The sequence below is a fragment of the Anticarsia gemmatalis genome, chromosome 28, assembly GCF_050436995.1.
Source record: "Anticarsia gemmatalis isolate Benzon Research Colony breed Stoneville strain chromosome 28, ilAntGemm2 primary, whole genome shotgun sequence".
NCBI lineage: Eukaryota > Metazoa > Arthropoda > Insecta > Lepidoptera > Erebidae > Anticarsia > Anticarsia gemmatalis.
This window is the reverse complement of record NC_134772.1, coordinates 2,320,879-2,332,056: the sequence shown is the minus strand read 5'-3', so window position 1 is coordinate 2,332,056 and position 11,178 is coordinate 2,320,879. Positions and strand designations below refer to the sequence as shown.

Below are 11,178 nucleotides of genomic sequence, written 5' to 3'. Positions count from 1 at the left end.
TTAATCGTGTAAAATTATTTAAATTGTTGAAGTCTTTATTCCTTTGGTTTTGTAGATAACATAGCAGAAAAGTATAATTATATCTAAAACTTAATCTTTTATCATAATTTAAAGTATCACAAAACGATAGTTATCTTCAAACAAGAATTTATGACATTTGTTGCCAATTTGGTCTAAGATTTTCAAATTCTCAAGGTTGTTAAACTAATTTAGCATTTTTAAGCCCAGTTTAACTACTTCTAGATAACTCCCAGATAGTTTATCAGGTCAATTCAGGCGGACGAAGTCGCAGGCCAAGACAAGAGCCAAATAATTATAAAAACGTAAAAACCAATGCCCTCACCCGCTCATAATATCACAATAATTGAGAGTTAAATTCTTAACTGACTGTGAATCAGCTGGGTTTTTCAAAAACCCAGAAATTTCTGGATTGGATCCAAAAAATATTTCACCGTTAGTAAAGTGAATTATTTCAAAGACTCACGCATATTTTTTTGGACATTATCTGTCCTACTGTTATTCATATGGAAGTAATGATAGGTACTAACTCATTACCACTACTTCCATGGTTAATCACAGTTCTCCCGAATAATTACAGAGGTTAGGCCATATTCCACCACGTTAACCCAATGTGGGCTGAAGATTTAGCATTCCTTCAAGAACTATGTATTTTAAACAGTTCTAAAGCGTGCCAGGTTTCATCACGATGTTTTCCTCAAACATAGGTAGGTAAGTTGGGTAACTACCTACACGTTTTGAAATATGGCCACTACCTAAAACCATAAGTATTTTTTAAATCTATTTACAATAATAATTTGCAGAAATATGCCAAAACACGTGTTTATCTAATCATTAAATATTTTTTTAAACACTATTCAGCCTAGATTTTTACACTTACGTAATGTCAAATATATCTAGTCCAAAATTTGTCAAGCAACTTGATAAGGCAGATTTTCATTATCACTAAGGTTATATAATTTTAGAAATTCCGGTAAAGTGCGAACCGTTTACATAGTATTACGCCTGTAAGTTATACCTAAACGAACCGTAGATGTATAAAATTGACCAAAAAATTTAATTGATTAATTATAATCAATTAAATTTTATGGGCTTAAAGTTTTGCTGGGCTGATATTAATCAGCCCAGCAAAACTCGTAGCGAGTTATAACAGTAAGTTTTTTTTTAATTTGACGGCACGCGTGGCTTTATTTTGAAAAAAAAGTAGCCGTCAACTTGTTTGGTTTATGGTTTAACATTACAAAAAATTTTATCTAGATAAATCAGTTCAGAGGTTTAGCTGTTATAAATTAAAATTAAGCTAAAATTACATTAAGTAAGACGAATAGAATTCTTTGTCTAAACTTAAATTACTTACACAAAAATATAAATATGTAGGTACGAATAATGTACCTACACATAGTATTGTCTCAAATATCACATACCTATATAATACAATGTCAGCTAATTGCTATCAAATGACATAATAGTAAGCCATCTTGTAACATTATACCTGAGTACATAGATTACCTAGGTAACCTTGTATTATTATAATTTCAGGTAGATACTTATAAAAATAGCATTATTGTAATTTCTACTGAACGTTTAAGAAATAGTACCTATTTAAACTTTATTACAACGTAACTATACATAGGTTCATAGACAATACCACGCCTGTTATACCCAAACGTGTAGACAGAAGTGTAGCCTATGCTATACCTACACTCGCGTTTCGCTTCAAACAATGTTAGTCCATTCAAATCAGAAAAAGAGCAATAACACTGTTCTACCCGGGACTCAAAGCCAGGACATCGTGGTTCAAAACAACACTAATGACCGCTCGGACTACAAATCTATACTAATATTATAAAGCTGAAGAGTTTGTTTGAACGTGCTAATTTCAGGAACTACTGGTTCGATTTGAAAAATTCTTTCAGTATTAGATAGCCCATTTATCGAGGAAGGCTATAGGCTATATATCATCGCTGCGACCAGAGGAGCAATAAAAAATGTTACAAAAACGGGGAAAATTTTGACCAATTCTCCCTTATGTGACGCAAGCGAAGTTGCGCGGGTCAGCTAGTGTAGTCTATCAAGTTATCAGATAATAAGATGATTATCTGATAACTTGATAGACTAAAAATTTCTATCCAAAAGCTGTTTCTGTTGTTATGACTTATTCATATATAAACAGGCAGTTAAAAAAAATAAGCGTCGAGAATAATTGCAATCGATTTTTCGATGTAACTAATTAGTTAAGGAAATTAATTCCAATTTAATTTTATTTAGCGACTAAATGCAGGTAACTGCAGTGATCTCTGGTTTAAGTCAGTTAAGTCAAAGTGTAATTCGGTTCCACCTTGTTTTTAAAAGACGAGAGTATGTAAGGCGGCAGGAAGGACTGACGAAAACGAGTGCACGTTAACATCATATAATGGATTAAAAATAAATATAAATATTATTAAAGAAACACGAAAATACCTGGACATTTTCATGGCCGATATAATATTTTATCAAACATGAAAATTGAGAAAAGCGACATCTTTTGTACAAGTATGGAACTTAAGGTTCGCGTTAAGCGTCGCTAGTGTTCTATGTTGAGCGTAAAGATAATAACAATAAAATCATGCTTTTTTTTATGTTTCTGTTGTATGATTTTTGTTAAATACTTTTTCCCGACTTTTACGTGGAAGGAGTCGAGACACATATATGTATGTGTTAACCTACTAGATTATGCGTATATTCTATGAGATTAAGTGAGAAACCCTTGGCGCTAACTGTTCGGAAGAAAATCAGCAGGCTATTTGCGCTGATCATTTCTTGCTTCGTAAAAATAAAACACATTTTTAGTAAAGAAATATAAAAAATATAAATGTTTGGTTTTATTATTTTTATTTACATAACAAAATAGAAAAACTAGAAATTTCAAACCAAAAATATAATAGGCATGTTACCAAACTTATAGACTACATAATAATATATGCATTTACTTACACATTAAATTGTTAGAAAAACTATGTCATATCTACAAAAAAATATACATTAAAGCTTTTTTTAATTTTTTACTTAAAATACCCATTTAAAAATATCACCATTAATCATAGAGTATTATAATTTTTGTTCTTATAAATATATTACCTGCAATTTTGTACTTTTTTGGGGCATATTTTAAAGTTTAAAGATTGGCAAGATTAATTCCATAGATTATTATATTATATGATAATTATTATCTATTTAAGCTTAATCTTCACAAATTCATGATATCCTACATGAATAAAAATGAGTTTCATTTTTTAATGAATTCAATAGTGCCCTATTGAATTCATTAAATTACCATTATAGGAAGGAATTCAATATAAAAGACGTAATTTTACATATATAATTTAAGTATGACCCATACTTAGGATAACTAGATAACATAGAATAGCCAACTTTTTTTTATGAAATAGAGTGTATCTGTAATTTGGAGCAAGTAAATAAAGAGTACAGAATTTAAGGATATTATTAGTGTTACAGACCATAAGTACATGTACATGTTTAGAGAACAATACTCCATGTTAGAGTATGGTTAGCAAACCTAGTCATGACTGTATGACTACAACATTAAACGTTACCAATCAAACCATTCAACAACTTAACAAAATCGTCCCACAAACAAAAGCCATTGTCATCCATTACACAACCTTCCAACTTTAACATCGTAACTTCAGGCGGGTTATTCAAAGACAATGCTTTACCTTCCCTCATTTGATCTGTACCTTGATACACATAATCAATCTTTGCATACATGTTTCCAGACGTATTATTCCCCCACTTCTGTATCACAATTTTCCCTCCAGCCGGAGTCATTTCATACTGTTTTTCAAGTGTATATGGTTTAAAACCCATACTTTTTAGTACCGTATAAATGTTTGCATCATGACCCATAAGTAAAGTCACTTTAGCTTGTCTTTTTAAAAGCAATTCAGTGATAAATTTCAGTAACGGCTTAGCTAAGTCTTGAGCTATTAAAGTTGTGTTAAATATGACATCATGGTAGCCTCTTGTCAGGCCTAAAATCGCGTCCCATTGGTCTACGTCCTGTAACGAACCCCAAGCTACTTCGTTGATAGGAAATCCTTCATAATTCTCCATAATAAATGAATCTATAACGGACTTGCAGATTTTTAACGGACCTTCCAAGTTTGGTTTGAAACCAGTATTAACAAAAACTTTGTTTGGATCTGTTATAAAATCACATTTGTGCTTTATTACACAGTATTTAGACTCTTTGTAGTCTAATATGTTTTGTAGGTCTTCGTATGAGCTGTTAAGATGTAGAGACTTTAATAACGTCTTCATTTCTTCGATAGCTTCAGTTCTGAATGCTTTTGAAGAATTGTGAACAACTGGATTGAAGATAGGGTCTCTCTGAGTGTCAGAAGCATGATGTATAGTTATATTACATTGAGGAAATGCTTTACTTATAAATGATTGAGCTGATGCCATAGTCCGCTGAGCAGTGTTAGCGTAAACATAAAAAGAGTTTTCATCGGGACAGTTTTTGGTCAACAAACCTTCTTTTATTAACCAAGAAGAGAAGAATTCGCCCATATATCCTTCAAGTAAAGCTCCTTTGGCAGTCAAATAACCACTTTTCTCTTTCCAAATCGGCCATGTTTTTGGTGTGAATTCAAACAAGTTTTTCGACAAAGGAGTCCTCACATTATGCCTACTCAATATCAACACTTGTTCCAATTTCAAATTTTGACAGCAACTTAAATTAAGAGTAAATGAAAACAAAATTATTGTTTTTAAACACATCGCCACTGATATTCACGACACAATGAAAGAAATATGATGATTAGGCTGATCGGTACTTGTCATGGCCACAAGATAAATATTAGAACAAAGGGAAAGTGGTCTTATGTAATATATAATGCAATCTGCATTGGTATAACAAGTCGAATAAGGTTATAACACTTACGATTTGAAAAGTCACTAAAATCATCCGTTTTCGTGCATAAATGACCTTTCTCTGCATTCATCCGTGTAATACAGATAAATCCTAACGAGATAGTAATACATTTTTTATCTAAATTGTCTTTAAATTGGTCGATAGTTAGTACCTAAATGATTAGCATAAGTTTCGTCACAACTTGATCTTTATAACCTGTCTTTAAAATGCCTAGAACTTTATTTTAATGCTAAATTCTGAAAGAAAATTGTTAATTAAATTGTTCTCCACGCAAAACAATCGCAAAATTATCGTTTTGGCAATGTAAAGTGTAAACATTCAAAAATAAATGTCAAAGTTCAATGTCAATATTTGACATTTCTCAGCTGGCGTTTGACAACTGACATTTACAGTTGTGCGTTTATGAATACAGCTACAGAAAAAACGCTTTACAGCTTTTTACCGCCGGAAACAATTAGATAGCTGACATTTTAAATTAATTAGAAATTGTGTTTTTTAGGCTTATATTTTCATTCTAGTTTTTTGGCTAATCATGCATCTATACATGCCGTAAAAGTCTAAAAGCCAGTGCTTATCAGCTCCCGAACGCCAATCTTGATTGTAAATACTAGCAGGAAAAATGCCAGAAAAATCTCTGGATTAACTTTAGCTGTTTAAGTAAGGGTCCTATGGTGGATGAATATATGATTTGGTTAGGAAGGAGAAGGGCTTGACTAATCCTTCTTTGTATCCTAAATGATTTGGACTTCATCTGGTTAATTTAACACATAGTTGGCATAGTTAACCTTATAGAGAGATAGTAGGTAAAATAAAAAACATAAAATTAATTACGAAATAAGTAATTGTGTATGTACTCTATCTTTATTTCTTTAATTGACTCACAATCAGTTGTTTTTTTAAGGCTATCAGCAATTAATATAATTAGGTACGTAAGTAGGCACTTCACTTAATTATAGATACAATACCTACATTAAATTTAACTTTTTACCTCCAATTATACAACAATAATAATGATACAGTAAAAGATAGCCGGAAAATATCGTACGCGCCATTCGCTCTGTCCGGCTAAATGTAGCATCAAGCCTCGTTGTGCCTATGTGACGCAGTGGTTAAGGTAGCTACGCCGCTACCATTGCGTCTGGAGGTCGTGGGTTTGATTCCTAAACGGAAGAATTATATTTTGTGCGATTGTTGTTTGTATGTTTGTAAAAGTCCTCGCGACACATGAGCAGTAATTAATGCGGGAATTATCTTTAAAAAAAAACTTCACTTTCTGCTTACTAAGGCTTGTTGCTATATTCGGTAACACAAAAATCATCAGCATGTAATATTCTTATACAGTATGTATGGTCCCAAAAGTCCCGCTTTCCCAGATTCGTATAACACTAACCCGCATCCTTGCCAAACCTTAAAATTTTACGTATGATTCCCAAATAGGGTTGATATCAGGCAGGCGGCCAGTTGTAAATATAGACAATAACATTGGATACGAACAATAAAAAGGGTAAATAAATCAAGGGATTAAATAGGTACTCCAGTCTTGCTTACAATCATTTGAACATTTTTATTTTAGCTTATAATCTAGTTACATTACAATCAAACGCAAAAATTATCGCATTAGACCGACAACTGACATCCGTTTTAACTAAGCTACAATATTATCTAAAAATTTAATAAAATCACTCCACGGACAATATCCATAATCGTCTGTCTTACAATCTTTTAATTCCAATAAAACTCTTTGAGGCGGATGTTGAACTGATAATTTTTCAGCGTTCCTCAATTGAGGAAACGTAAGATAAAAATATTCAACTTTTAAATAATCTGTGGTACCATCCGACCATTTTTGGAAAACCAGTTTCCCGCCAATCGGAAAAGTTTCGTATTGATTTTCTAACTCAAAATGCTTGAAACCCATTGCACTTATAACGGAATTTAAATTAGAATCATGTCCTACGAGCATTGTAAACTTTGGTTTCCCATTTTGGAAAATATCAGACATATATTTTAGTAATGGTTGTGCAATATCTATTGCTCCTGTTGTTAAATTGAAGCGGACGTCTTGACTTAATTGAATGATTTTTGCGAGCAATTCCCATTGGTGTTCAGTTGTTATTTTACCCCAAGCGATGTTTTCGTTCGGAAATCCTTCATAATAACTCATAATAAACGTATCGATTATATTATTTCCAATAGTTAATGCGCCAGATACGTTCGGTTCTTCGCCTTCTTCGTAAACTGCTTCATTCTTTATCTGTGTAAGATCACACAAGGACTCCTGTTTACAAATATTCGAATTCTGCAAATCCAATATTTTATTCAACTCTAAATATGATTCTGTTAGGTCCGTATTGTTAATTTTGCTTTGCATTTCTTCTATTCTTAGCTGTTTTAATACTTCGGAATTGTTATGAAATATTGGAAAGAAAATTGGATCGAAAACATCAATATTTTTGTCATGATGATATGTAATATTACACGAACGAAATGCGGCGTCCGTGAATGCTTTTGCGGTGTCCCGTGTCCGTGGTTTGGTATTCGAATAAACAAGGACATCTTCCTGTTTCGGACAGCCTTCAATAAAATGAACACTTGCTAACCATTCAGAAATATACTCAGCCAAATAACTTTCAACTAAAGCGCCCTTTGCAGTTAAGTAACCAGCTGATCCATTAAACGACGGCCATATTTGTGGTGAATATTTTTCTAAGTTTGACGTCAAAGGAGTTCGGATATTATGCCGAGATAACATTAAAACTTGATCGAGTTTCAGGCTGCTTGATTCAATGTCTTTGCCGAACGCGATGAGGCAGAACAGGAAAAAAATACGCGCCATTTTTTTTTGTTTTTTTTTCACGCACTGATGAATTGGTTTATTTGTATTGTTATTTCACTTTTATGTTTTTGCAATTTGTCATTATTTATTGTTTCGCGCACTCGCGTCTGTAAGCAAAGCAAGACTGGTTGGATTCGCATAACCGACTCGATAAACGTGTTTCATCATACAACACAAATGATAAAACAAAATGGATTTATTTACACCGTCGCGTAATCGTAGGCATTTTGAGATTAATTTATCTTTAAACGATATTTTCGTTGTTCGGTTATTAACCTATATTATCGGAATTTTATTTATCTTTAAAGTAAAATTGTCTTTTTATCAAAGAAACACTTAAACTGTTACTCATTATAAGAGATAAGGTTTGTTCAAAAACTAAATGTTGGTACCTACCTATTACAGATTAAGGTCGGGCACGCCTAGTGCCTGGTTTCTGAGGCTTATATAAACCTAAACGCTATTGAATAGATAAACTACCGCTAAATGTAGGTTTCTGAGAGGTGTTTGCTCATCAAATACTACTAATACGACTAGAAAAATTTATGCTTAGTATTTTTTTATTCTTTAAAAGGACAACTCCCGCACTAAGAATTGCTCTCGTGTCGCGGGGACTTTTACAAACATAATAATATAAACAACGGACACAAAGTACCACAATGGTACCGGCGTGGTGACCTAAACCTAGACCTATTAGTTATCAAAGCAGTTGTCTGAGAATACTTTGTAAGGAAGTACATTTTAGATCCATAAGTTAAAAAGGTACAATTCTGTCTACCACTGACTAAGTATGTAAGATTATGATACAGCGAAACTATAAAAAGTAGAGTGGTCAGAAGTATCCATTGTCCCGTTTTCAATAATTATGTATCGTGTTTGTGGTTTTATGGTAAACATACTTATACAAGCTTGGCAGTGACAACTCAAAATGGAATCGGACCGCCAAAGATAGGGTACCGTGGAAATCTATGGGGAGCCATATTAGTCAGCCTGCGACCACGGCGAGTGCAACCTGCGCCGAAACGTTAGGCATTTTAAGGTAAAATGCGTGTTCACGTTAATTCCCGTATTCTATTATACATTAAATATGCAACGAGAGAGTTTAAAAGCTATGGGGGAGGCCTTAGCCCGGGCAGGGACGATACATGCTTAAAATAATAATACAGTTTTTTAAGTGGAAAATAAAACATTACAATTGAATTAACATATTTCATATGTTTTCAGTATTTTTCCTATACTCGATAACCCCAAAACCTAAGTCAAAAGACGTAGTTTTTCTTGTAAAATTTGAGATTGCTATTGCACCGAGATTGCACCTATAATATGGTTTACGAGCTTTTTAAACTCTCAAAAGGTATCATTTAATTATTATTTCTGTACTAAGGGAGGATCGGATAAAGACCAATATCGACTATCGACAATGAAGTAGCTATCGAGAAAGTATGAAAAAACTGAACGGCGCCTCTAGCGTATTTCAAAAGAACTATCATTTCAAGTCATTTTATAAGACAAAGGTTTACTACTCTATAATACTAAGAATTGTACCTAAACTGAACTCCATAAACTAGTTTCCTAAATTTGTCAAGTCATGGAAAATCTTGCTATTATTTTAAACAACTGCCAGCTTAACGAAAGTATGTAATAGGGATGATGACGAGGCAATAAAAATAAGATTCTAGTTAGACATGTAATAAAAAAAATTAAAAAAGGCAAATATTTTTTCCTTATGTCAAAAATAATGACCAATATTCAAAAACATTGAAGTTGAAGAATGAGGACTTATATCAAAAATTACTAGTAGAAAATAGTGGGTAGACACTTTGCCAGACCCGTGAATTGAATTCGTGAACTCATGCAACTAGGGCACTTAAGACATTTATAATCTTTAAATTAAATAAGTTTAACCCATGAATGTCCCACTGCTGGGCAAGGGTCTCCTCCCGTAGTGAGGGAGGGGTTAGGTCTTGAGTCCACCACGCTGGCCAAGTGCGGGTTGGGGACTTTGCATGCCCTCAATAAATGTAGTAAACAAATTTTAGGCATGCAAGGTTTCCTCACGATGTTTTCCTTCACCGTTGGAGCATGTGAAAATTATTTCTAATAATAATATACACATTACTTCGAAAAGTCATTGGTGTGTTGCCTCAGGTTCGAACCTGCGACCACTTGCGTGGGAGGTACCAACTTACCACATGACTATCACTGATATCAAACTTAAAAATTAACCTATTTGTACTAACTAGGCTAGGCGGACGAAATTAGCAATTTTTACATATTTACTCAAAATTTCATATATTTTACTAGTTTTCTACGATTATTCATCTTTTTGATTGTTCTATTACGGCCTAAGAGATGTCTAAACAACTATCTGTTTGTACTAAACTAAGTAATAAACTCTAGGTAGAATTATCGCAACATTTGAGAATTGGTTGCTCAATCTGAGTTGCTCTAAACCTAGTTAAAATTGCGACAGACAGACTTTATTTTATGTAGGTACCATTAGCTTTTACCCGCGACGTCGTCCGCCATTTTCCCTTGGGAATGCGTCATTTTCCCGGGGTAAAAAGTAGCCTATGTCCTTTCTCGGGTATCAAAATATCTCTATACCAAATTTCATGCAAATTGGTTTAGTAGTTTAGGCGTGATTGAGTAACAGACAGACAGACAGACAGAGTTACTTTCGCATTTGTAATATTAAGTACTAGCTGACCCGCGCAACTTCGCTTGCGTCACATAAGAGAGAATGGGTCAGAATTTTCCACGTTTTTGTAACACTTTACTGTTACTCTGCTCCTATTGGTCGTAGCGTAATGATATAAAATATGTTTTTTTTTTCACGAAAAATATTCTCAAAATGATTTACATCTCTTAGTGTAACGAAGTCGCGCTAAGGCATATCCGCCATTAAAACAGTTGCCATGGCAACGGAATTTTGTTAATTCAATGTCATTATAATATTGATATTTCGCGACTTCGTTGAATTTTCTGAATTTTCCCGGGAAATGCGTCATTTTCCCGGGGTAAAAAGTAGCCTATGTCCTTTCTCGGGTATCTAAATATCTCTATACCAAATTTCATGCAAATTGGTTCAGTAGTTTGGGCGTGATTGAGTAACAGACAGACAGACAGAGTTACTTTCGCATTTATAATTAAGTATGGATTGTAAATAAGGTAAGATTATAAATTAACGGCAAGTATAGTACACCTGTGGCCAGCAAGTTGTGCTCACCGGTCGGTAAACGATCTGTGAGTTAAGCAACCGTTGGCGCGGTCATTCTATTGATCGGTGACCGCATTTAATCTACACGTTTTCGTGCTTCGCAGGGCACGTAAAAAGTCGGTCCCGGCTGTTGTCAATTAAGATAACAGTCGTTAAACCACGTCAAAG

General features: G+C 33.6%; 3 protein-coding genes across 3 annotated transcripts in view; all 3 read right to left on the bottom strand.

The window, feature by feature from the left end:
• The window catches only part of LOC142984784 (uncharacterized), a 391,275-nt gene that overhangs the window by 168,588 nt on the left and 211,509 nt on the right, over positions 1-11,178 (bottom strand). The window lies entirely within an intron of this gene.
• LOC142984792 (glucose-1-phosphatase-like) lies at positions 2,863-5,284 on the bottom strand. The gene is made up of 2 exons (XM_076132611.1): positions 4,964-5,284; positions 2,863-4,753 (listed from the first exon to the last, which is right to left on the bottom strand). The coding sequence occupies exon 2, from the start codon at positions 4,588-4,590 to the stop codon at positions 3,601-3,603; it is 990 nt and encodes a 329-aa protein (XP_075988726.1). The 5' UTR covers positions 4,591-4,753; positions 4,964-5,284; the 3' UTR covers positions 2,863-3,600.
• LOC142984896 (glucose-1-phosphatase-like) lies at positions 5,784-7,949 on the bottom strand. Its single transcript, XM_076132769.1, has one exon. It carries the CDS (start codon positions 7,788-7,790, stop codon positions 6,600-6,602), a length of 1,191 nt encoding a protein of 396 aa, XP_075988884.1. The 5' UTR covers positions 7,791-7,949; the 3' UTR covers positions 5,784-6,599.